The 25853-nt window shown below is 37.3% G+C and overlaps 1 protein-coding gene across 4 annotated transcripts in view; it reads left to right on the top strand.

Moving 5' to 3' along the window:
- The window catches only part of kaznb (kazrin, periplakin interacting protein b), a 124846-nt gene that overhangs the window by 30403 nt on the left and 68590 nt on the right, over positions 1 to 25853 (top strand). For all 4 annotated transcript variants that reach the window (XR_006252084.1, XM_043252041.1, XM_043252043.1 and 1 more), the window contains exon 4: positions 24332 to 24530. Coding sequence is in view for 3 of the 4 variants with exons in the window: in XM_043252041.1 (XP_043107976.1) it covers positions 24332 to 24530 (199 nt within the window). In the remaining variant the exon portion in view is untranslated. The remainder of the gene's footprint in view (positions 1 to 24331; positions 24531 to 25853) is intronic.

The following is a 25853-nucleotide window of genomic DNA, read 5'->3' as shown; positions in this document are numbered from 1 at the left end:
CTTTCTCTTTCGGAACTGGAGTAGCGAGACTTTATGATGGATGAGAGTGAACGCATGAATAGATACTGGGACTCAAGTGCGATTAATACGTAGGGCTGCAAGATTTGGAAAAAATAATATAATTGCAATTATAAAAAAATTGCAATTGTTATTATTATTAATTTTAAATATATTTAAATATATTGTGTAATGTATGTATGTATATATATATATATATATATATATATATATATATATATATATATATATATATATATATATATATAAATCAATAATTTAACAAGGTAAGAAATACTGATTAATCTTAGACAAATATTTTGGATTATTTCACTGTAAAAAAACAAATCACTATTTAAGAAAACCGTAAAAATGAATACTAATACTAATATTTGCGCTTTTATATTTTAATTTTGACAAATGTAAAATCTGCAGGGGAAATGTTTTTTTGCCCTTGAGTAAAATTTCTCATAGCAATGGTAAACCTCAAAGATATAAAAAATATTATTCTGAAAAATGCTGTTTGCCATTTCACACTCTTGTGAAAATGACTCTCACTGAAAAAGATTAGATAGTCGAGGGTTTATGCTGTTTTGTTATGGATTTTGTGCCGGGTTGAATCTGCTTAATAGTTCATAGCAGAAATTTGCATTCTCACTGTATTGCAATATTAGAAAAACAATGCTATTATCTGTAGATCTTTAGCTTTATGATAGTAATCCTTCAGTATCCAACTGCAGTTTCAGACATTATAGAGAAAATAAAAATCACTCAAGGCAATCAAAGCAGCAATTCCCTCATTTTATTTGTAGAATGCTCTATAGCTTTTTAGATAATCAGCCATGATTTCTTTGCTCTGACAACATGAGCCTAGGAGCTTGTGCTTGCAAATGTTAATCCTACATATAAGTCCAGAGCTAAAGAGAAATCCCAGATAAATAATGCATCACAGAAACTTCCATCTGCCTCTTTTTACTACACCGGCAGTGCAGTTGAAGCTGGCTACATAAACATACAAATGTCTATAGGTTAAGAGTCTAAATCAGTGACAGCATCAGTCCTGACTGAAAATGCGCTTACTTCCATTTTTTTTTCTCTTCACGAGTTTGGCTGGGAAGCTCTCTACACATTTTGCAGAACCTAGTGCGCATTAACTGCTAAGACTGCCCTTGAACACCATTACAGTTCAATTCAAGGCGATAATGGACAGGCACTCTGGTGCAAGACTATATAGACAGGCTCATAATCGTGGCTGAAAGTCAGGCACATTTCCAGTACACTTGGAGGAGATGTGTGACGGAAAAATGCGCCAAGGTCTTCAGTCAACATCAGCACAACACTAAAGCTGAATCCAAAATAAATTGCTCGTTGTCAGACCTCTCTCTCGGCTGTCAGGTAATTTAGGCATCATAGTCCCAGAGTCTCCGTTCAAGCACATTTTAACTTTATACTGCACACAGTAAGCCTAATTGTTCTCTTGAAAGCCGTGATTGTGTTTTGACCTCAGGAGCTACAAAATGACTCGGTCAGGATCCACTCCAGAACCTTCTGCTACTGTAAATTTTTCAGTAAATTGGGGCACAATGCAGGTGCCATGCTCTTCATTATTAATTGCACTTATCAACACCGCTGACAGCCTCTTAGGAAATGAGAAGTGTTATTTTTTTACACAAGCACTTGATTTTTGACACTACCCCCATCTGTGCACAAGAAAATTAGAGCCATTTTCTATAAGTGCTAAGCATTAATCATAGTTAATGTTATTTCAGCATTTATTAATACAATATTAACAACAAAAGTTCTTTCTGTTAATATTATTTAGTGCATCTTGGCTAACATGAACTAACGATAAAGTTATTTTTAGTTGCTTTCGCCCTCGAAAAATTTTCAATAACCTGCTCAGTTTAAAAAGAAGATTTTCCATACTATTACTGTTTTGTATTTCAGGCTTTAATGGCTCGCTAACTTTGTGAATAAGTAATTTCATATTACAGTGTTACTTTGCATGCAGCCTCTGTGTGATTGTCTGTGTATTTTAATCAGATTTGTTAGTAATCCAGCCCACTTTTCCTGTAATTTGTCGTCTCTTTTTGTTTATTTGTTACACGCCGTTGAGGCCTCCGTTCCATTGTGAAAGATCATCTGGAGAAGTTTTAGCATATTGAATATCGTTGGGCAGATTGTGATAGGTAGAAAATTAATTTGGATAGAATTTCCAATGTTTCTCTTTGAACGTGCTCCAGGAATTGATTGCTTCATTTGTCATTTGCACAGATGAATTATGTATGTGTTGCTTGCTAGAGGGGAAGGATTAATCAAATGCGTTTTGATAGGTTGTGTATGTGCATGTGTGTGTGTGTGTGATGCGGCAGAACGTGGCCTGTTTACATGCAGGGGCAGCGTGATTTTAAAGTGTAAACCAATGCGGGAGTATTGATTGGCTGATAGGCTGTGGAAGCTCATATTGTCCCACTCTTTTACAGTCAATGATGTTTCCTGTTTGGAACTGATGGCTAAATATAATGATGTCATATATATATTTTTTTCTTTATATATCTCCAGAGTATTTTGGTCTAGGCCAGAGGTCTGTATGAGGTAACAGTAGGATAACAATCGAGATACACATCTTAAGAGTATAGACAGAACTGGCTATATAAATTGATCTTGACCAGAATGTAAACAGTCTAGAGAAAAACCAATCTGATAACATGATGAAAGGCATGATCTCGCTTTTAAGATGAAATAAGAGATGATGGCTATTAGGGTAGATGCTTTTAACTGCCTGGAAATATGATCGCATATGCTGTAATCTGTGAAGGGGCTCATTTATTCCATTATAATACAGACTTTTGGCAGAATCGCGTCTTTAATTACTTATTGAGCAATCAAAGTTGAGCGGTGTGAATGCAGACTGAGGCGACGTGATTAAATGGTTTCAATAGCTGAGGTATTGATCAGTGTGGTTTGACTTGCACCCGCTGGACTGATTCTTGGCTTAAGCGTGTAAAATATACAGTATTCTTTACTGCTTAATAGAATCTGTGAGGCAAACCATTGTGAGAAAATGACTCAACAATTCCCAGGCATGTTATACAAGTCTTTGCAATTTTTCACTCTCACATACACTGCCTTTTAAAAGTTTGTTGGTACGATTATTAAAGGGCTCTTATTCTCACAAAGGCTGCATTAATTTGATCAGAAATGCAGTAAAAACGCTTTTTCAATTTAAAAGATCTCTTTTCATTTTAAAATGCAGTTTATTTCTTTGATGACATTTAAAAATTTTCTGCATCATTACTCTAGTCTTCAGCTTTACATGATTTTTTAGAAATCCTTTTAATATGATGATTTGCTGCTCAAAAAACATTTCTTATTATCAATGTTGAAAAGTGTTGCGGTTGTTTAATATTTTTTGTGGAAACTTTTTAGGATTCAAAGTTTAAAAGAACTGTATTTATCTGAATAAATCTTATTAATGTCTTTGCTGTCAGTTTAGTTTAATTGAATGCATGCTGAATTAAAAGTATTCATTTCTGTTAAAAATCTTATTGGCCTCAAACATTATTTTTGTTGCCATTATTGTACAATAAACCCATGGTAGTATGCTATACAGTACAGTATTTCCTATAATTATGAACTATTACTAGACAGAAAAAATATGTACAGATACTTTGACAATTCATTTAAGTATAGCCGCAAATAGGTATCACAGTACTGGTGGGCTGGTGTGAAACATTGAGATAAAGACTCTCTCGAGTTTTCTTTACATCTTAACTCTCTTCTAGACCTCAATGGATTTCAAGAGCTCTCAAGTGAATTCTCAAGATTTTTCTGAATAAAAGGTTCAGTAGAAAAACAAATAGATCTAACATAGAATCAAAGATAAGAGCAGTTTTAGTGGAGGGTGTTTGGAGAGAATTTTTTTTTTTTAGACCACTTGTATTTAATTTTAATTAATGCGTTTGAGATTTATGCAAGGCAGCAGGGGAACTAAGAACCAGAAACAACAACAACAAATCTTATTGAACCATATGGACCTATCTGCAAATGATAATGTAATACATTAAGTCATGAAATAAATGTCTCAATAGATAAACTGCAGACTGTTTAAAGTTTATTAATGTGAGTTTATTTATTCTGAAACGCTGCAATAATTAACAATAGACACAAATCTTTGCGAATACGTACTATTTGTGGTGATTAAGACATATTTAGTTATGTTAAGCAATTTTATCACTAACAAAAGTTAAATGTTGAATGTTTTTTGAGGCCAATACCCTGAAATAAAGGAGATGATTTAAAACAAGAAGATAAATAGCAAAAGCTTGATTTTTTTTTCAGAGACAGTTTTTAAATAAGAAATAAGGTAGCTGAAATCATTGAAATCTGTGCTTTGATATTCAGCAGACCTGCTTTGTTTGCGGTCAGATTTCATCTTATTAAATGTCAGGTGTTCACAGCCATTACCATGAAACAGACGGGCTGCTAGAGGCCTGTATGGATTGTGCCGTTGTTTGAAGTGTAAAAAAGCAAATTACATCGTGATGTGGGAATAGAGCAGAGATCTGGAGATCAGCCCATATACAGAAATGATTGGAAGGCTTTCATCCAATGTCAGTCTATTCCAAAAATAGACAGACTTGCCTTTATTGCTAATTCTGTCAATTGTGGCACTCTCAACTGATAGCAGAGGCTATCATTAACTGACTTTTAGGGAGACAAAATATGTTACTGTTGCTGATGTTTTACTTTTTTGGCTATATAAAAGACATTTTGCTGTAGCGTTCATCACCTGGGTGTTTAAATTTGATATTAAGTAAAGAAAGACATATGTTCACATTTTAGACATATGTTACATTTTACAATGATAAATGAAGTTGTCAAACAGTGAAATAACACAATTGGAGGTTTGGAAATTAAGGGCCAAAACAAATGATCTCATCTCAAGTTAAGTAAAAACTTTGTGACATTGTTACATAAATGCTGTTGGTGGCAGCAATTGACTGCCAAACGCTGCTTTAGTGAGTGTCTGAATCATTCACTGTTTTTGGAAATAGACTCATTCATCAATTCTCCCAGTTAATTAGTTGAGTTTTACCATTTTGGAATCTATTCAGCCGATCTCTGGGTCTTGCGATAGAACTTTTAGAATAGCTTAGCGTAGATGAATAGATTTCATGATGACATATTCATTAAGAAACGAAACAAATGATTTGTTGATTCATTCAGGAATCAGACACCGCTGTGTTGCTCAGAGATGTGCAGCTTTTCTGCTGTGGATTTGTTTGGAACTACTTTGTTCGGGTCAAAAAAGACAAAGTACTGGCAATGCTGCCTCTAAAATGTAAGTTACTCAGTATGAACCTGTTTATTTATTGAAGTGACTTTGTTTTTTGAATCAGCTCGACTTATTCAACTTTAAGAACGAGGCCTCCTCAGATCTAAAAAAACAACAGCTGTGTTCTTATATTTACATTGTTTTCAGATTAGCCTTACTGCAGTTGTTCTGTTATTAAGCGAGCATTGCTTATCTGTAAGGTTTGATTGTTTTGCTCGGCTTATCTACATTTTGCAAACAATACCCTATTCTCTCTCTTTGAAACAATTAATCTGTTGAACACTCAATATCAGATCGAATGCAGTGAGGCTTGGGCATTCTATAATAAAGTATGTGCTGTGGAATATGTGACATTTTGATACACCTCATGTGGCAGTTGTGACAGCTCCATCAGTTAAAAAGATATTTCCACTGAGACTTGCAAAAATGACTCTATTTTTTAGTACGCTTTAACCATGCCTACTGAGCTGGAAATGCTAAAGAACATTTGAGATCAGAACCATTATTCCTGTCGAGTGCTTTTAACATTACTTTATTTGGTCATCTCAAAGACTGCGTTAACCCAAGAACATCCTGATACTTTCCATGTACATTCAGAAATATGCATATGGGTTGCATTAAGTGGGCTTATTAAGCTCTGGGCCTGCTTTGTATTCAAAAGCTAGTCTCTTTCTGTTATAATTGCTTTTAGTGTGCTATAGATAACGGGCTTCGGCTTCAGCAATTTCCGGCCATTTGACAAATGCTTTTCATCTGTTTGTTCCTCCACAATGTTCCTGTGGTGTTGCATCCATGAAGATTTTGAGCTGTGAATAATTTATAAGAGGCATCTTCTGCACTCAGCTTGTGCTCTTTGCCCAGAAATGGTGGCAAACAATACAAGTCTCTTGTTTATTCGCTCTGGCCCTTGTTAGGTTCCATCTGATCCTTCTCTCTTCTTTAGGCTTTTTGTCACGTGCCATTCCTATGCTCCTCATCCTGAATTTCTTTGCCAGCTGGGTTTTAAATTCAGAGTGATGGCAAGAAAGACTACATCTGAATTTAAATCCCCAGTCAAAGCAGCTGTTTTCTTCCGTGAACCTCTGCGGAATTCAAAATCGACATGTTGTCTATGTTTTTTGTGCCTCGGGAGAAGCAGTGCCGGAATTACGTTCCCTGCCGAATGATTTCTGCCAGTCACAATCTGTTTGAGGCACCCATTCAGGCAGGCCCGGGGCACCGCGACACATGGCGAGCCACTTTATCTCAGAGTGATTCTGTGAAGGGCTTCACATTGATAAAACTTTCTTGTGAAAACTGCTTTTTCAATGGCTATCAGATGCTTGCTGAGTTTGTCAGATGGCACTTGGCTTTGTCTGATTGCGCTGAATCTTTTTATGTATGAAGAATGTGTCATTTGAAAAAAAAAAGTAGCACTGCATCATTGCATGAAGTCCAGTAGGATTCTATGCAGCATTAACGTCACTGAGGGAGAAAGTGTTTTACCTGCAGGAAAGTACCTTGCAAAAAAAGTACAGTGGTCAGATATTTTATGTATAGATTACTGTTCAAAGGTTTTAGGTCAGAAAGAATTGCAAAAAAAAAAAAAAAAACGTCTTATGGTAAACAAGGATTGATTCATGTGGTTAAAAGAACAGTAAAATTATGAAATATTATTATATTTTATTTATAATATATGTTAAAATGTAATTTATTCCTGTGATGTCAAAGCTGTTTTTTTAGCATTATTACTCTTCAGTTTTCACATGATTCTTCAGCAATAATGTGCTCAAGAAGCATTGTTCTTATTATCAGTGTTAAGCTGCATAATATTTTTTGGAACCCACAAACCCTTTGATGAAAAAAAGCAGTATTTATTTGCAATCTAACTATTTAGTAACAATGTAAATGTCTTTACTGTCGTATTTGATCAATTTAATGCATTTTTGCTACAAAACTTTAAATAAATGTTTTTTTTTCTGTAACGCATCAAGTGCAAAGATAACTGCCGGAGCATATGATTTAATTGGTGTGCTGCTCCATGACTGTCCAGAGTCCTTTCTCAATGTTATAGTAAAATACTAAAATCTTTTAATGGTCTCATATGTCCTAGCTCATTAAAAAGAGGTCGACAAGGGCCGGACAGTCGGCTTATCCTGTTAATGCATATAATCAGGACCATTTCAGCAATGATATCAAATCTTCAGGCTTGTTTGGGGACATTTTAACTTTTGTGTTGCTTGTGGGCAAATCCGTTTTGAAAGTTTGAAATACCACCTGTCCTCCAAACCACGGTCCCTCATTGGTTTCCATACAAGTGATGAATCTGCACCTGCTGTGATAGTGGGTGGAAGGGGAGCAGGGTGGAATGTAATGGGCAATCGCAGCAGGTATGAAATCCCTTCAGGCTTGATTCTCACGAAAGCGTTTTAGAGCTGATAGGATGAGCAGTATGTGCATGCTTGCACGCTTTGGTAATTTTATTTTCAGCCGCTGCATACTTCAGGATGTGTTATGACTGTTTCGGTTAGCCTCGCTGTTATTCTTGCAGCCCGTGGGGTACTGAATGTCTCACACACAATTTCTCCTTCAGCCACACATTTCAGGCGGTGTGACATTTGTCCCGGGGGACCAATCTCCGTAAATTAGAGCTTATGAAATGTCTATGCAGAGAAGCAACACAAAACAAACACAAAACACAAGGAATATTAAAGGACAAGCAATTTTTTTAATAATAAATGTGGCAGAATCTAATGCATTAAACTGAATTTACACCTTTATGTTGATTAATGCATGTACCACACCATATGGAGATGTTAGCCTCCGCTTAAAGGCTTTATCTGACGCTTTTTTTCTTTTTTTTAAAGCTTAATTATTAGTCTGTGGTTAAAATGTCCTATATGTTTTGGAAGCTGTTGCCTGATGCTCCAGCAACGGGACAACAAGTCTTTTGCATGCAATACAAGTTGTTTTGGTCTCCGAGTAATTACACAGTTTTTTTGGGAATACTTGAAAGCGGTTTCTGTTTGATTCAATCTGATTCAGGAGCAGAAGTAATCAACTTGGCAAGCCTGTTTACTGTAGCTTTGGAAAAGTGCACAGTAATCCCCGCGCTCTAAATCAACGTAGCAAACATAACCATTTTCCCAAAATACACCTTTTGCCCAATATATTTTTTTTACCCTAATGTTATTAAATTACACTTTCCTCGGTGGACGGTCGCACTGGTCCAAGAAATTGAGTTGTTTATATTCTGATGCAGATGGCCTGTGTTGCAGAGCAGATGTTGATTTGTAAACTGCTCTGGTGTTAAAATCAGATCAACAGTTTTTCTGGGTAGAGCATGTGATTGTTAATGTGAAGGATGGCATTGGCTCACCACCCAGGCTGTATTGTGTAATGCGGTCTGTTATCTAGCCACAACAAACTTTAACAAGGTTCCTTTTACGATATAGCGCATTACACAAAGCTAATACCTGCCAGAGTGGCTTGTCTCCAGACAGCATCTTATTAAATGAAAATATTATGTTAGTCATGTTAGTCTAAAGTCAATTAACCTCACTGGGTCTGGGCTTAATTAATATGGGGAAAAAATGAAATGCCAAGGTCACAGATTGTACAAGCATGATATTACTTTAAACGAATTCATTTCAAATGTTTCTGAGCCTATTGATTTTCCAACTAGGTTATGTAATCCCACTGTACTTGACCTTTTGTCCAATAATCTAATGTCTCAGAAGAAAAGAAATCAATTCCAGGCTTACCTTGATGCTGTCTGTAGATAAACATTAAAGCGGAAGGACTAAAATACTAGGGCCCAAAGACACAGCTCAGGTCTGCTGTTATGTGAGGCAAGAGTGTTCGCCATCTTAGTTACATTTGTTGTTGTTTAGTTACATTTTCTGTGATATAACGTCTATATACGTTTTATTATTTGTATTGATAGTATATGGAAAATAAATGTATGAGCAATATCAGTTTACAGTTTAACAGCTGAGCCTATGTGACTAATTCAAAAATGTTGCTTAAAAACAAGTAATGTAGGAAAGTTGAGTAAGACTGCTTGATTATGGCAAAGATCATAATCATGAATATTTTGGTCATTATTGTAATCATGATTATTTAACGCGCATATTTTCATTCTCACATGATTATGTTCACTTAAGACAATACTGATGTGGGATACGTGAATAATTACCAAACGCCACATTTTGACGCTAAAATCCGAGGACCAGAAAGAACCGTTGAATATATTAGGACATTTATAAGAACATTTAGATAATAGGAAACCATAAAATAATAATGCAAAGCTTAAACTAGCAAAGTGGTTCTTACATTTATAGATTTTCATGCCGTATTGTATTAAATTATTAATGTAAAACTTTTTGCATTCAGAACAGATTTATTTGTAATGGAGTTGAGCAGGAAGAATTGGCAATGACAAGTGGGAGGAAAAAAAATACATTTGTACTCAATTTATATCAAGAATTAGTATGGGTGGTTTACTCCTTTTCTGACTAACTAGATATAAAAAAAAAACCTCAGGCAAGTTGAAACTTTTTTTAAAAAATGTATATTTCATTGCAACATCAGTTTGTAAATCAGACCTACATCTTTCAGTTGATTGTATAACTAGAAAGTTGAAATAATAAGATCAGTGTCAGCACAACTTCCACCCACACAGGTGTGCTGCTCTGTCTGCTCTATGTCATTATATTGGATTGACAGCGACAAGCTTGATACTATAATTCACACACAGGCTCAGCGTTTCTCCTATTGATTCAACTGATCAGCCCTCGCTTTCCACCTCTCCATTCTGCACAGTCTGTCAGCTGTCAAACCGAGAGGGGAATCAGTGAATGGGTCCAAAGAATGACGATGTGTTGGTGCATGGTTCCCACTTGCTGGTAAAAGTGATAGGATGTGCTTAACGGCCTATTTTAATTAAAGCCTTTGGCTTTATCTCCCCATGAATGTAAATGCAAACTCTTCGGGCTGCTTTGTTGGGTGAATTTCATTCAACCAGAATTCAAATCTACAAAACCTGCTTTGAAAAATATGCCAGAGCCAGGCTGGTTTGATGATCAGATGTTTTGATATTTGCATTATCGCCGTGACCAGCATGATAACCCTGATCTCAAACTTTCTCGACTGTTCCTCAGAGGCTGTGACATTTTCAGGAAGACTAGTTACTTTTTGGTTTTCTTGACTTTCAAAGAAAGGCCATTGCAAATGAAACCTTTAATCTATATGCCGACATTCTACAGTCTAAATTCTGTTTTTGCATTTGTCTTGTCAAGCAATTCAATCAATTTGCTTGAAGTTACGGGAGATCTTTGCGCCAGAAGCTTGGCATATAAATTCGTGTTGGTTCTTGCTGCTTCTGTTTATTAGCTCCCATAATCATTTGGGGTTGAGTGACATACAGTAATGCTGAGATATAAAATGTTTTGGGGATGTTTCTGTCATAAATGACACATCAGTAATTTTCCCTCCCGCTGCAGTCTCCTCACAAGGTGTTTCCAGAATGTGAGTTGATCATGCAATAAATAAGGCGTAAAACGCTATAAATCATGTAACACGCTAACATTTTTGGTGGCCCAAGATTGATCACTTTTGGGAGCAGGGAGGTTGCACTGAATCAGTCTTACATGAAGCAGAACTGAAGGGAGGGTGATCATTGCAAATATCCCCTGAGATACACACATAGCAATTGACATTTATCATTAGCGACCGGCCCTGACAAGAGCAATAAATGGTCTTCACATCGATATATTCTACATAAGCTGCTTTTGATAAATGATACAGCATGGGACAAAAAGGCTAGATGTAGAACATCTTGGTGCATTGTTATACAGACTGACATTTATATTGTAGCTTATGCTCTCAGGTTAGCAGAGGCATGGAGGTGGCTAATTTCTGAGTTAGGGTGAGGAAAGCAAGTGCCAGACCTGCAGAGCTGCTCAGCATTTTTTTTTTTTTGCTGTGCCCTCAGGGTCTGATTAGAATGCTGAGCCATACAAAGTCTGCAGACAGAGGGGAGCAAGGTGACTAAGACCGCTGGCAGTGACTCCCTCATAGTTTCTAGAGGAAATGGAAAGGGTTTTAAAGGTGCTGTGAGCGCTTTTAGCCATTTGGCTAATTCCCGCCCTAGTGCAACCATCTATCCTTTATCTAAAACCCCAGAGTTTAAGCTGTCTCAGGTTTGTTTTTTCCACTTAGAAATTAGTTAGAAAGCCAGTTTTCGCCACAGAACACATAAAAAATGTAAAATTGGAAAAAATGAAACATTTATAATTGTTACAATATATATATATATATATATATATATATATATATATATATATATATATATATATATATATATATATTGTAAGAATTATAAATGTTTCATTTTTCCAATTTTATTTTGAATGAATATGAATATGAATGAAACCAAATGTCTGAAACAAAAAACAACAAACAAAACAAATAAAAACAACAAAACTCCCACCCACAACCCACCCCAAGGGCCAAAAAAAACCCCAACACAATACAAATAAGTTCTACTATAATGGGCCCCATGACCCAATGAGAAGGTTCTGATATTAGATTCTTAATGATACTTAATAAAGAATCTGATTGGAAGAGTGACAGATTTTTTCAAGGTGGATACCTCTCGTATCCAATCCTCATGTGATGGGGAGAGGCATGTTTCTATGACGCAGGGCACTGTGGATAATACAATTAAATCTGGAAGAAGGCCAAACAGAACAGTCAGTGCATTAAGTGCAATGGTGGTGTTAAGAGACTGTCAAAGTGTTCTAAAAATGTCAGACTAGTCCTCTATCCTAAATATATATATATGTATATATATATATATATATATATATATATATATATATATATATATATATATATATATATATATATATATATATATATATATATATATACTTCCCGTCCCAAAAAAAGTCACCACTTTTAGCTTTGATTATGGCATGCATTGGCCATGGTATCATTCCAGTAAGCTTCTAGTTGCATTAAAGATTTTGTATTATTGATTGGAGAGTTTGACCACTACGCAAAATCTACTCGATGGGGTTAAGGTCTGGACTCTGTGGTAGCCAATCCGTGTGTGAAAATGATGTCTCATGCTCCCTGAACTACTCTTTCACAGTTTGAGCCAGATGAATCCTGGCATTGTCATCTTGGAATATACCTTTGCCATCAGGGAAGAAAAAATCCATTGATGGAATAACTTGGTCATTCAATATATTCAGCTGACCTCATTCTTATAATCGCTGACCTCATTCACATAATATTGCTAAACCAAGAACTGACCAATTGCAGCAATCTCAGATCATAGCAGCTATTTGCTTAGATAAATTCAGGCAGTGACTTTTTTTTTTTTTTTTTGGACGGGCAGTGTATTTTGACATTTTTGTATAGTTTAATTAGTGGACTTTTAAAGATGACGATTTGTTAATGGTGCTATTTCTATGTACAGTATGCATGTGTGTGTGTGTGTGTGTGTGTGTGTGTGTGTGTGTATATGTATATCATAAATGAAAATATTGTGGACATAATGAACATATAATGGAAATATACGCCTGTTGTTATAATTTAAAAATTGTATTCTTCAAATGGAACAGTGGTGGTCCTTAGCATTTAGGAAACTTTGAAAAACCCCTGTAATGCAGCTCATTTGAGATACAAGCAGGGTATTACATAGAGATGGACGCAATTGACCAGAGTCGGGGAAAGAGTCAGAAGCATTCATGTGAAAATTTGTTTGGCTCTAAACAATTGAAAAAGTAATAAATTGACCTCAGGGAAAACAAATGTAATAAATAAAATGAAAAATGTATGCTCTGTCAGACAACTTGATGCACTTGACTTAATGACTTCACTAGAAGTGACACCGTGAGGTGAATATCCTTGCTCAAGAGTCATTCAGATTGCTTGAATGGAAATGTTTTTTTTTTCCTTTTGAGGCTCAGGTTGTAGTCTGTAGACATTCTACTGACCATTGACACCAGCGTTTCTTTAGACATGCCTTGCAGTATTATGTAAGTAATAAAGCCTTCAGCAGCCCTCTCCCTTGCCTGTGTGTTAGAGCACGCTGAGCCAGTCTCTTTGAGCGAGGGCTGTAATTGCATCCGCTCAAAGAGTGAGGAAATCAATTAGACATCACAGGCGGTGCTAAGGGGGCAGCGCTGACATACACCGTCTGTGTCAACACCGTCGCATTCTCCCTCCACGCCTCGCGCCGCCATGTGCCACACATCACTCGCTGTCTGTGTTAAACGGCAGCGTCCGTGGGGCTTCCAGCCAGTGATTGGTGGGAGGAAGCCACAACAAAGACACCAAAACACAATCCTGATCCACAGAGTTATGACAACGTGTCCTCCCTCCAGGGCCTGGCAAGGGTATAATGAGAGCAGAAGGCCAGTAGGGGGCAGGGGAGAGAGAGGCAGTGTGATGTCGAAGAGGAGAGAATATGGCAAAAAGAATTAAGGCTGCAGCACTGGGCTACTCCCCCAGTTTCACTCACAGCTGCAGGTCCACATTAGCTTTAGCTGCATTGCAGCCTTTTCCAGGTACACATGAATTACCTCATTGTGCTCCTAGTGCAAAAGCTGCAGGGAGTTTTTATGTGCTACTGAGCATATAAAAGCTGTTGTTAGAGTCAGTATAGAGAACAATATTATAAGAATGATAAATAGACATTTTTATAGTGGATTGATGTTTCTCAAGCATTCTATCTATCTATCTATCTATCTATCTATCTATCTATCATTCTAGCTTTATGTTGTTATATTGTTCTGTAATTATATTTATCTGTATTTATTATACAGTATCCATTCAATTCATCCATCCATCACATCGTTCCGTTAAATTTCTTCCGTAAAACTTCTTATTTTTAACTGGCGCACAACTCTGATATTACATTTTCTATTTTGGGCATGATGTTATTTTTGTGAAATGAATACTGGTTGATCTCCTGTCGCACATCTGTTTGCGACTGTGATATTTTCTACATCTTTTTAAGCTTAGTTTGTCGTGTGTTGATTTTCTACTGAGTGTCATGACAAAAGAATCTAATGCAGCATTTCATTTACACAGAATCGAAGCCTCAAGCCCAAGTTACCTAAAATTATAACACAATTTCTTGCTGCCCTGCCGGCAACGACATTTCCTCCAGGAAATGCAAATCTAGTTCAACTGCATCAAACTCAATTTTCCTTTCCTATGAACTCTGTCCTAATGTGCTCGCAATAGTCACATGTCATGCACTCCAGCCCTTTCAACTCATTGATCTTTTCGCACGCGCCGTTTGCTGTGAGCACAAGTGAGTGGTAATGGGGCTATTTATTCACATGCCTAAATCGGAAAAGCAATACTTTTCAGAGGTAATGATTAGATCATCATTGCAATGGGGGACATGAGCGTTCTCATTTCTCTAAATCATTACCCTCAAACCCCCTCGAACACGCACATTCCATTCATGCCCTGTTCGCCACCGCTGCTTGCAAAACAATCTCATCGTTTCATAATCAAAATCACATTATTCAAATTTCTCAATGTCGCAGCGGCCACAGGGCAAACAAGAAATCAAACAGATTTTGAACCATAAATGAGTTTTATTCATGCTCGCACTGCCCGCAAGCAACAGCATTAAAAGTTTTGAAAGCCCATTCTTTTCAATCCATTTGTTCTTTTTAAAAAAATAACTTTTCATGTGTTAAGAACGAACAAAATAAAAAGTGTTGAGACCTGCTTGTGTAAGTGTCTGTCAGAAAAGGGCAATTACTCACAGCAGTGGCAGTAATAGCCGTCTCGTCTTGTTTGGACCTGACAGTGAGAGAATAATGCCGACGAGTCCATCATCTTTAAATCTCCCTGTGGCCACCATAGCATCATTACACTGTACCAGTCACCTGCATCTCATCTTCAGCTAAAACCCAGCCGTCGTCTGATTATATTTAAGTGGCGTGCCACAAATCCAAGCTAGACAGAAATTTCTTGCCTATGTTTTCAAACATTTTAGCATTTTGACATGGATTTGCTTTTGATTTAATGGCTTGGCCCCTTCAAAGTCAATCTAGCCAACAGGTTCAAGGTAGAGAAAACATTTCTTTCTTGTCACTCCTTTCCAAACCTCCCAGCCAAGTCTTATCGTAATCCTCATCTGAGACTTGGAGCGTGTGTTATCGGGGATGGAGGAATCACGCCGCTGTGTGAGGGTATTAGGCCGCTATCTAGAACGCTGGTGGAAGTGGGAACTTGCACTGGAGTTGAATGTGGGAGCGGATGGTTCTATTGGATGGGCTTTGGGGAGGTATGGATTGTTATCTTGCTGTCAGAATCCCAGTTCTTATCTAAGTCAACATTGCCTGGCTTCATTTACGCTGGATTTATCTGCGTTTGAGCCGAAGTTCCCTTGCTAGGACATAGGGGCTACATTCAATGCGTCAATGGGTTTGTGATGTTGTTTGCTTGTGATATGGATCAGCTCCCTGCTGAAAAGGGCAGAACTGATCACCAGTGTATGCTGTAGTTTGGTTGCTGGTGTGTTGAATCCCTGCCATATTATTGCCTAGCCATATTTGTATTTTTTTTTTTTTTTTTTTTTTTTGCAGATTTTTTCCTGTGTTACGATAGGAGAGTGTAGAGCTGAGAGGAAGTGGGAGAGGGGATCAGGAAAGGTCTTTGAGATGGGATTCATACTCAGGATGCCCGTAGTGCAATGAAGCTGTATGTCAGCGAAACTATCGGTGCTGACCCTAGCCAGACTTTTGACGTTTTGCTTAATATCTAATTGTTCCAGCTTTTCTTGGCTTAGAATTACTCACATAGACAGAAGAGAATGGAAAAAGGCACAGCAGTGTCCATCCACAACTTGCTAGAGAGAATGCATCAGTAAAAATAGCATGAATATGTGTAGACTTTCTAATAAAATGTTATGTTGTCAGAAAGCTTTTAAAAGTTTGTGATATATATATATATATATATATATATATATATATATATATATATATATATATATATATATATATATATATATATATATATATATAAAAAAGAAGTCCTCATAGTCTTACATCAAAAATATAGTAAAAACTGTAACATGAAAGGATTAGATGACAGGACAGTGCAGAAGAGACAGAAAGTGAAGTGGGACTAATTAATTATGTTTTAAAATGTAATTTATTCCAGTAATGAATTTTCAACAGCTACTGTATTTCTCCACTCTTCAGTGTCACATAATTCTTCAGAAATCATTCTAAAATGTTATTCTGCTGCACAAGAAACATCATTTATTGCTATGATGAAAAAAAAAAATTCTCGTTATTATTGCTTTTTGGTGAAAACTACAATATTGTTGTTTTTCCAAACTATCTGATGAATAGAATGTAAATAAAATCTATATATCTGTCTATCCATCATCATGTAAGATTTGTTGGTAAACGTCTGTTAGTAAATCTGGTGAACTCTGAGGTTGCGTAAGGCTTGGAACTGGCAGTTTTCTGCTATCGCTTGCCAGTTTGTTTGCAGTTTGTATATGTTATTCTGGCCCGGTCTAATAACTAACTTAAGTAGCATGACCTTGTTAGATCATGTCAGTTTAGTCAACTGATTTTGCTGGTGAACATCTCTGCTGTTAAAGAACCTGCCCAGACCAAGAAAATTGATATACATTTGACTTCATTGCAAAGACCCTTGTTCTCAATGTTCGCAAATTGCACATATTATACTAGTTAATATGTTTCTCTTTTCGTTGCCTGGGAGATGAACTTGTTTATTTCCATGGCAATGTGGAGTGTTAACAGTTATACCAGCAGCAGAGCAGCAGCAGTTTAATGAGAAACAGCATGTTTCTTTCCCTGTGAGGCTACGCACGTGGTGTGGGAGGTGTACGCTTGACTGGGTTTTGAGCCTAATTATTTGCACCTTAACTCTCTGACATTGTAGTTTTATAATTTACACATCTTTGCAGCTTTCACGGGAGTTCTTCTGAGACCAGATCCTGCCCTGTTGCTGCCTATTAATAATGATGGATGTAGCAAATAATTTGACTGATAAGTGGCAGGAAAAGGGGGACTGCGACAGGGCTGTGCCAGGCCCTCGGGCTCTGTCATTGTTCTATATTTGTTATTTTAGGAGTCAGCGCATTCATTCAGCCCAATAAGAGATGAAGAATGAGGGGCTGGCTTCCGTCTGCCGCCCCTGGCGCTGCTCTGCGTCAATGCCCCTCTGTCCCTCACAGTGCTTGGGCCACGAAAAAACCAAAGGCCAACCGCAGCGTTCTGCCAGTCACACACAAACACACGCACACACACACACAGTAATATGCACTCTCATCTGCCCAGTTATGACATTTACTCTCCCAGAATCCACTAGCTTTATTATTCAGAAGTTGCTGCTCATTTTACTAAATGAGCTGAGCAAAGAACACAGCGTTTCTTCTGCATGAGCAGGGAATGTGTCTCTGTAATTACAGTTTAAGTGACTGCCATTCTTATATGAGTGATTTGCTGCACAACTTGCAATTTCAGAAACTTTTTAGATGCTTTAGAGACCTAGTTGCCAGAAACTGTTTTGAAAGCGCATATGTTTCAATACAAATGTGTTGGTGCATTCTTCTAATGATTACTGTGGAATATGTGTAGATGAAACTTTTGCAATGAGCTGAATTTACAGACTCCGCTCACATTTTTGTTCAAACCTAAGCGTAAAATGCACTCTCTTTTTTGCCCATTTTCACTAAGGTAATTCTAAGATAATGTAAAATAAGGAAATAGAAATTAAAAGATACAGAGACAAGGAGATACGAAGATATGAACTCACAGTTTACTTTTTTTTTTTTTTATAAAGTGTATGTCCTGTGAAATGAGGTTCTGTACTACATCAACTTGTCTTAAACAGCATTATGTATATCCTTTAATACTACTTGGCCATTTTGAACATTGTAACTCTGCAGACTCTTAAAATGAAGATAAAAAAATGTTTTTTTTTTTTTAAAAAGAATGTTGGGAGAAAAGCTTTCATGTCAACTACCCATCAGCATATTGTATATCAGCTCTTATATTGTCATTGATATTGTTCATTCACATAATTTCCTCTGTCTTCCAAAACCAACAAATCTTCATCATCCGGACATCCACCCTGTAGGAAAGAATGAGGAAAGTACATAAGCTTAGCCTGTTCTTCTTCAACAAGCTCTCAGGAAATGATATTGCTCTTTCCTGTGGTTTTAGACACCCTGCTAGTACATAAATTCAGTTTTGTAAGAGTAGTCTGTGGGAAGAGCCCTTGACCTCACACATGCCCATGATCTCTCTCTACTCGGCCCTCTCACGCCCCCTCACACACACATTGACTCATGTGAGGAAACAGAGTTGGCAGTCGAAGGATTTTCACACAGCACCCTGATAAGAGCCTCATAAAAAGTTGGCTGCGCTCACCAAACTCTCCTGCTCTCTTTGAGAACAAAAACAGCAAATATTCCAGTTTACCTGGCATGAGTCGATATTCAATTAACCAGACCAGCCTCTTGTCATGGCTGTTTATCAATACCTTGTTTTAAGTGCACTTGCTTAATCACACGCTATTTATGGCTGCAACCAAACAAACGAACGAATAACAACTATTTGGAAAGTTTTTCAATAGAAGCAGACATCCCAGGAGAGGAAATGCAGTTGGGTCCACTCCTGCCAGCACTGAATAATGCTGAATAATGACCTGATGCCAGGTTATTATAGTTTTTTAATTAGTTAGGTTAGTCTGTCCTTACAACTTAACCTTCATTGTGTAATAGGCTTTTATATATTCTTCAGTTGTATTATTAAATCTTCTCAGATTATTAGGGCTTTCAGTGTTGACATGCAGTCTAAGGCCTCGTTTACAATAGTGCTTTTTCGTGGTAAAATGGCGTTTTAGAATGAAAATGATACAAGTCTACACTGCGGTGTTTCAGAAATGATTCTACACAATTAAAAATGGTGCTAATGTTTACACTTTCGAATTACCTACTTTTGTTTTTGTTAAACACCAAAGTGGTGGTAATTTAAGTTTACAGTGAGTGAATCAATGGAAAATTAATTGTTTCATGCTATATAAAGGGGGAAAAAAATTACGTTTTCAAGAGTGTATGATTTTGCGTTCCCCTTTTTTTTCGCATATGCATACAGTATTCGTATCCTATAATAGAACTCCTCATTCTGGATAACTTTTCCTCTTGAACCTCTACTAAAATAGTTTGTTAAATAATTGAGAAAATGTGACATTTACCGTTTTGGAAGTTAAAACATGGTCATTTAGAAAAGGGGCCTGACCAAATGTTGCGCATATACAACAGGTAATTCTAAACATTCATGCAAAGTTGTAGAGGATTGTACCATAGCTTATGTAATTACAGCTATAACATATTTCCATAATAAATTATCAGGTTTTGCCAGAAATGCTTTTTTTGATCATTGATTAAGCTAAATAATATGTAGCTAATGTATTTTCCCTTGTATGCTCAAATGCCTTAAGCACTTGAACCCCAGTAATCGCTGCTTGCAGCTATATTTTGCATGCATAGTTATTGCTGAAATGCTAGAAAGTACAAGAACATTATTTTTCCAACTGCTTCACCACAGCAAGTGGGAGCTTTTAGGAACAATAAGAAGAAACAGAAGAAAGGCACATAAATATAGCAGCAATGGGTATGCAACCCAACTTTTAAATATGTACTAGAAAGGCCTATAATTATGCACGTAAAAATAAGAGGTTGTAAATAAGAGGTTGTATTAAATTATTTCTGCTGGGAATATAGTCTTATTTTCAAGCATATGGCATTTTATTTACAGCGGACAATTATGTAACTGTCGACGCGAGCGGTGAGTTCCCGGGTTTGTAGGATCACAGAACACGCTTCATACCGTGAATAAATTGGAAGGCAAATAAGTTTTATCACTGAGGTGCCACGTAAATGTATTTTTATAGACATCCACATAAGAAACAATTACCATGCGAATTACCATACCATCTTTTTACATCGTTAATAAGCAAATGTAGCGCTAGTTTTCTGAACGCATCCAAAAATACCCAGTTTGAAGCTCACACACGGCGTCTAGCCTGAGTCCAGTTGAACTGCTGCGCTAATGACTCTCAGAGCCGTGTGGATATTCCTGTGAACATTTTCTCCTTTATGATACTCGTGGGTGTCAATTCCTCAGGAGTCTAATCTCATAAAAATGTTTGGAAATGGTGATTAAAACTGTATCTCTGTACTGAGACTTTCACATGGCTTTTTCTCTATGTCCCTCTGGACTTTTTATGTCTGATGCTGCTGTGTATGGACTTTTTGTGTTTAATTTATAGGTTTAGTGAATGAAAGCAACGTTTGTACATTTTTTTACATTTAATTGGTGAACATTATTTGCTTTGTTTATTTTTTTCATCCGCATTTTGTTTTTTGAGACAGGATGCATATGTACACATACTACTGTTTGTATACATCTATATACGTATTTACAGTTGAATTTGGTACGTTTTTTTCTTTTTAATGTTTGTGGCAGGTTATGTGCATAAAGGCTGCATTTATTTGATAAAAACTTTGATACTGTGAAATATTATTACAAAAATGAAACAACTGTTTGGTACTTTAATATATTTTACAATAAAATATACAGTATTCCAGTGATGACAACGATGCTGCTTTTGTGCTCAAGAAACAGTTCTTATTTTTTTGGAAAACAAATGTGCTGCCTTCTAATTTTGTCTATTTTTTTTCTATTCTAATTAAGTCTATTTACCTTGCACAGCTGACTGGTTTCTTTTCACATCACCAGCCAGTGAGCTTGCTGTTCAACATTTGAATACTTGGCTAGCGTTTGCTATAGCAGTTGCATTCACCTTCCCCAGCTCCACCTGTGTAGCTACAGTACAAGGTAACTCATGTGATATAGCCTATATTGGATTTATATATGTGACATGCAGTAGCCGTATTTTTTACATGCTCACAGCAGCGTGTCTGTTGATATATGTGCAGTTTATGATGTACTTTACACCAACTGAACATATAATATTAACCATCATAAAAAATCCTGACACAAAAGTGTGTAAAATATTTGTAAATCAAACCGCTTAACATTAGCAGTTCTGAGAGTTTTCTTACAGAATTTAAGCAGCATGAAGACACTCTTGACTGCAGAGCTGACTCTGTTTGGCAAGCGGCCTATGCATATTCTTGGCAAAAGGCAGGTGAGAACAGCAAAGCCTGGGGAAAGGCCTTGTTGTAAAAGCCATGGAACAACTGTTAGCTGTCCAGTTCCTGCCCTTTGTCTTTTCCCACTGACATTCAGCATTGTTCACTCCGGGTCCTTTTGTGCGGCCTGGCGTGTTCCAGTCAATGGAGGTGACTTTTCATATGACTGAGATCTTTTCTCTGTCTTCTGCGGAATGGAAAAGCCACAGAATATGAAACGCACCAGACTAGATTTTTTCGAACATGTTTCTTTTTCTTTCTCTCACCACCACTCCTTCTCGTTCTATTTTCTAACTCTCTCTCTCTCTCTCTCTCTCTCTCTCTCTCTCTCTCTCTCTCTCTCTCTCTCTCTCTCTTTCTCTCTTTCTCTCTCTCTTCTTTTGAGCGACTATAGTGGTTTCGGGGCTGGGATTTGAAAACAAAGCACTGCCTTTTTCAGCTGCAGTCTGAATCTCAGCATGAACTGTGTTAGCACAGTAGATGTGGTGCTCTTTCCAGCTCATTTCTGATGGAAATCAATCAGTTTGGAAGCTGCTAAAAAACTTTGTGACTTTCGCTGTTTTTATAGCTTTACATCTGAGCCATCTCTCCATAATGAGAGAGATGATGATTAAAAAAAAACTTAGCTTGTTGTCATAATCTGTTGCGTTTTATGCTTGTTTTTAGTGTTGGTTCCTCTGTTGTACCCCATCGCTTCCCGTGAATACCAATGAGGATGTTTTTCAGTCAGAGCCGTGAAATGATAGGTGTTCACAATTTTAGGTGTGATGGCTCACCAGATTTGCTTCTTTCACTCACACCCCATCAATTTGCTCTAGGAATTGAGTGATTTTGCTTATTTTCAGCAAATGGTTTGCTTTGGGAATGTAAAAAACACTCTGATAAGAGCTGGCGTTGATTATAGTCATAAACAGGGGTCAAGTTCACCGGGAATCATGTTCTGCCACCTTTGATTCAAAATAGATGATTGGCAGTCAAACCAATTCACTTTGCATGAGCATATATCAGGCAGGTTTCTGTTTGTTTCAGCACGTGTTTGGTCTTAATTTAGTGAGTATACTCTCGAATAAAGCTTTGATATCGCTTCATTACGTTTCACTTTAGTAGGTGATACACGCGTTCATCTGTTGGCAAATATAAGCATAGCCAATGCTTTTAGTTCATGAATCAGTCCTGCTATTGCAAATCAAAGTTTGGCATTTTATTGGACAGAAATTTTGTTAGACACCCCTAAAAGCTAAAGATCGCCACAGTTGCTGAAGACCCAAATATGTAGTAATGATTGACAAAACATTTGTGTGTTTAAAAGTGTAATGCATGAATCAATAAAATGTTTACCTTGAATACAGTGTTTTGGATAAAAGGAAAGCATTTTCCAAAATTCTTAAATACATTTCATTGGCATTGTTATTATTTTTAATTAATTATTACTTTTATTATTATCTTACTCCAGTTTATACATGAATTGATATAATGTAGACAATGAACATCATTTTAAATAATAGCGCAGATTTTCTTTATTGCATCATATTCATATTTTTTTAAAACAATCAGTTCTTTCTTCCTTTATTTTATTCATCAATGCATAAATTGATTTGAATCGAACATTTCAATGATCTGCTAAATGCATATATATATATATAAAAACCCTAAATATTCCTGTTTAAAATGCTAAATATTTGGATACATGCTTCATTTAAGGCTATGGATGACTGCTAGGTTTGTCAAAAAGTAATAGACCAGCTTCTCACTGAACAGTGTAAGATCTTTGATTCCCATACCTAAAGGACATAAGACTTTTCAATCTGTTGCATAAGACTTCTGGGAAAGGGTAAACCATTTTGGGTCCACTTCTGAAGACCAGAGGGCTTTTCAAAATCAGCCCCAAACTTTTGACCCGGCCAGGAGATTGATTGCTTTCAGTGTAATTCTCTTCACTTCCTGCGTGCAGGGGGCCGGACTAATAGCTGTCCCTCGTGTCCAGTGCCGAGGTCTGCCTGGTTCCTCTCCCTCTGAGTTGAGTCGACCCACCCCCATCCGCAATCTCAAGTGTGGGGGAGCGTTTCCCAGGGACAAAAGAATGAATATGTAATGAAAAGACGGGGAAAGGGGTGAGAGCCTGTTTGTCCGAGAGAATAGATGTATCCAGCTTGACAAGTGTATGTCGAGGGATCAATGAAAATCAAAGAAGTCTTGTTTATTTTCTATCTCGGTCACATAAGAACAGTTACTTTCTCACTGCAAACTGCTCCGATCGAGGAGGCTGTCCAAGGCAAAGCCTGCAGTTCACAGAGTTACAGAAACAACGCACTTTAGCTCCCTCCCTCTCTCCCCCAGAAATCTGGCGCACATGGTACGTTCCGTTTAAAACAGAGCATGTCATCTCTCAATGCACTGTGTTCTCTCTGGAAGCAGCTGCTGGGAGCGCGGTTTTTCAGCGGGAACTCTCTCTCACTCCTCTACCTGCTGTTTCGTTCGTCCGTTACGTTCTTTTCACACTCTCTCTCTCTCTCTCTCTCAATCCACCCCACACTCAGCTGTCTTTCACACACTAACAGAAGACAGGTAGTGATTAGGTCTTTTCTGCTGGGATAAGAAGGAGGGGAGTCAGACTTGGGATTCTTTTTTTTTTTTCTCTTCCCCAGCGCGTGTTTTGTATGTATGGTCTAAACTGTGGCAGCCGAGGAGGGATAAAGGGGGACCGGGGACCCGTGGCTTGTTCTACCCCCTGACAGAGCCGTTGACACCATGCACCTCTGTGTGGATTTGCTTCTCAGGGCAAAATCCTGAAAATGATGGAAGACAACAAGCAGCTGGCTCAGAGGATCGATGGGGCCATCCAGTCGGCCAGCCAGGAGGTGACCAACCTGCGCTCCGAGCTCTCCGCCACCAGCCGCAGACTGGCCGAGTTGGGGGCGTGCAACCCTGTCGGCCTGGAGAACAACCAGCAGAACCACCACCATCACCACCTCCACGGTAAGACGTGTGTCAAGTTTTGCCTCAGTGTTTGGTGTGTCTAACTTTGTGTTACTGTGGAGACTGGCAAATAGTTATTTTTAAGGGGTTTGTGGGTGGGAATGAGCTTTTGTTGAGAGAAGAAAGTAAAGAGGGGAGGACGGGGGCAGCTGATCCCGTTCTTCACTGCCTCGTCCCGTTTCCCGGGTAGCCGGTGGGACGGGTTTCCAGTGCAGCTGTGACATATCAGGCGGAGAGAGGCCAGAGAGAGAGAAGAAAAATGAAAGCTGGCATCGGGCTCGGTTGTCGTCATAACTCTGACTGACTGATTCACAGGGAATAACATGAAACACGTGGTTCAGTGATACTGAAAGTTAGTTAAAGGTAAAGTGTGTCTTTTTTATGACATTAAAAACTTTTTATCCTATTTTCTATAGCTTTAAGACAACTATTAAGACAGACTTTTTGTAAAATGATTTATCCAAAAAATGTTGGTTTTTGAGCATCCTGACAAGCCAAACATAACAATATTGAACTAACCAATGGCATGAGTCTGAGACGAATCTCCCTGTTTGTCGACCAGTGGCAATCAGGATAGTGTTTAACAATACTATTGTTTGCAGTTTAATTACCACAGAAAATGTACTTTTAGCTATCTCTTTATGTTGAGACGACTATTGTAGCTGATGACTTTGAAGCAGCTCAGTTTAACTCATTTTAAGATTTAAGTTTTAGCAAAGTTTTTACACACCAGGTTATCTAAATCACAATACATTTTTGAAAGTCTCTTACGCTCAACAAGGCTGCATTACATTAAAAACAGTAATATTGTGAAGTAATGTTACAATTTAAACTTACTGTTCAAATGTAACATATTCCTGACAAAAGCTGAATTGCCAACATTCATTACTTCAGTGTCACATGATCCTTCAGAAATCAAGAAACATTTCTTCTAATTATCAATGTTAAAAACAGTTGTGCTAATTAATATTTTTGTAAAACCTGCGATGCTGATTTTTTTTCTGGATTCTTTGATAAATATATAGTTCAGAAGAACAGCTTTTAAAATAGAAATAGATATATTTTGTAACACTTTAAAAGACTTCATAAATCTGTCACTTTTGATAAAAGTTAATGCATCATTGCTGAATAAAGGTATTCATTTATTGCAGGCTTTTCACTAAAAGGATTTTGTAACGAACAATAGTATATTCATAACATTAACCTAGATTAATAATTCACTATCGTTGAATGTCGCCAAACGCAATAGTTAATTGAACCTTATTTTAAAGTGTTATTGTAAAGTGTCATATATCATTGTATGTTGTGACTCATCTTTTTTTT

Source organism: Puntigrus tetrazona, chromosome 11 (genome assembly GCF_018831695.1).
Source record: "Puntigrus tetrazona isolate hp1 chromosome 11, ASM1883169v1, whole genome shotgun sequence".
NCBI classification, from domain to species: domain Eukaryota; kingdom Metazoa; phylum Chordata; class Actinopteri; order Cypriniformes; family Cyprinidae; genus Puntigrus; species Puntigrus tetrazona.
The sequence above is the reverse complement of the archived record's forward strand: the minus strand, read 5'-3'. Positions and strand labels throughout refer to the sequence as shown.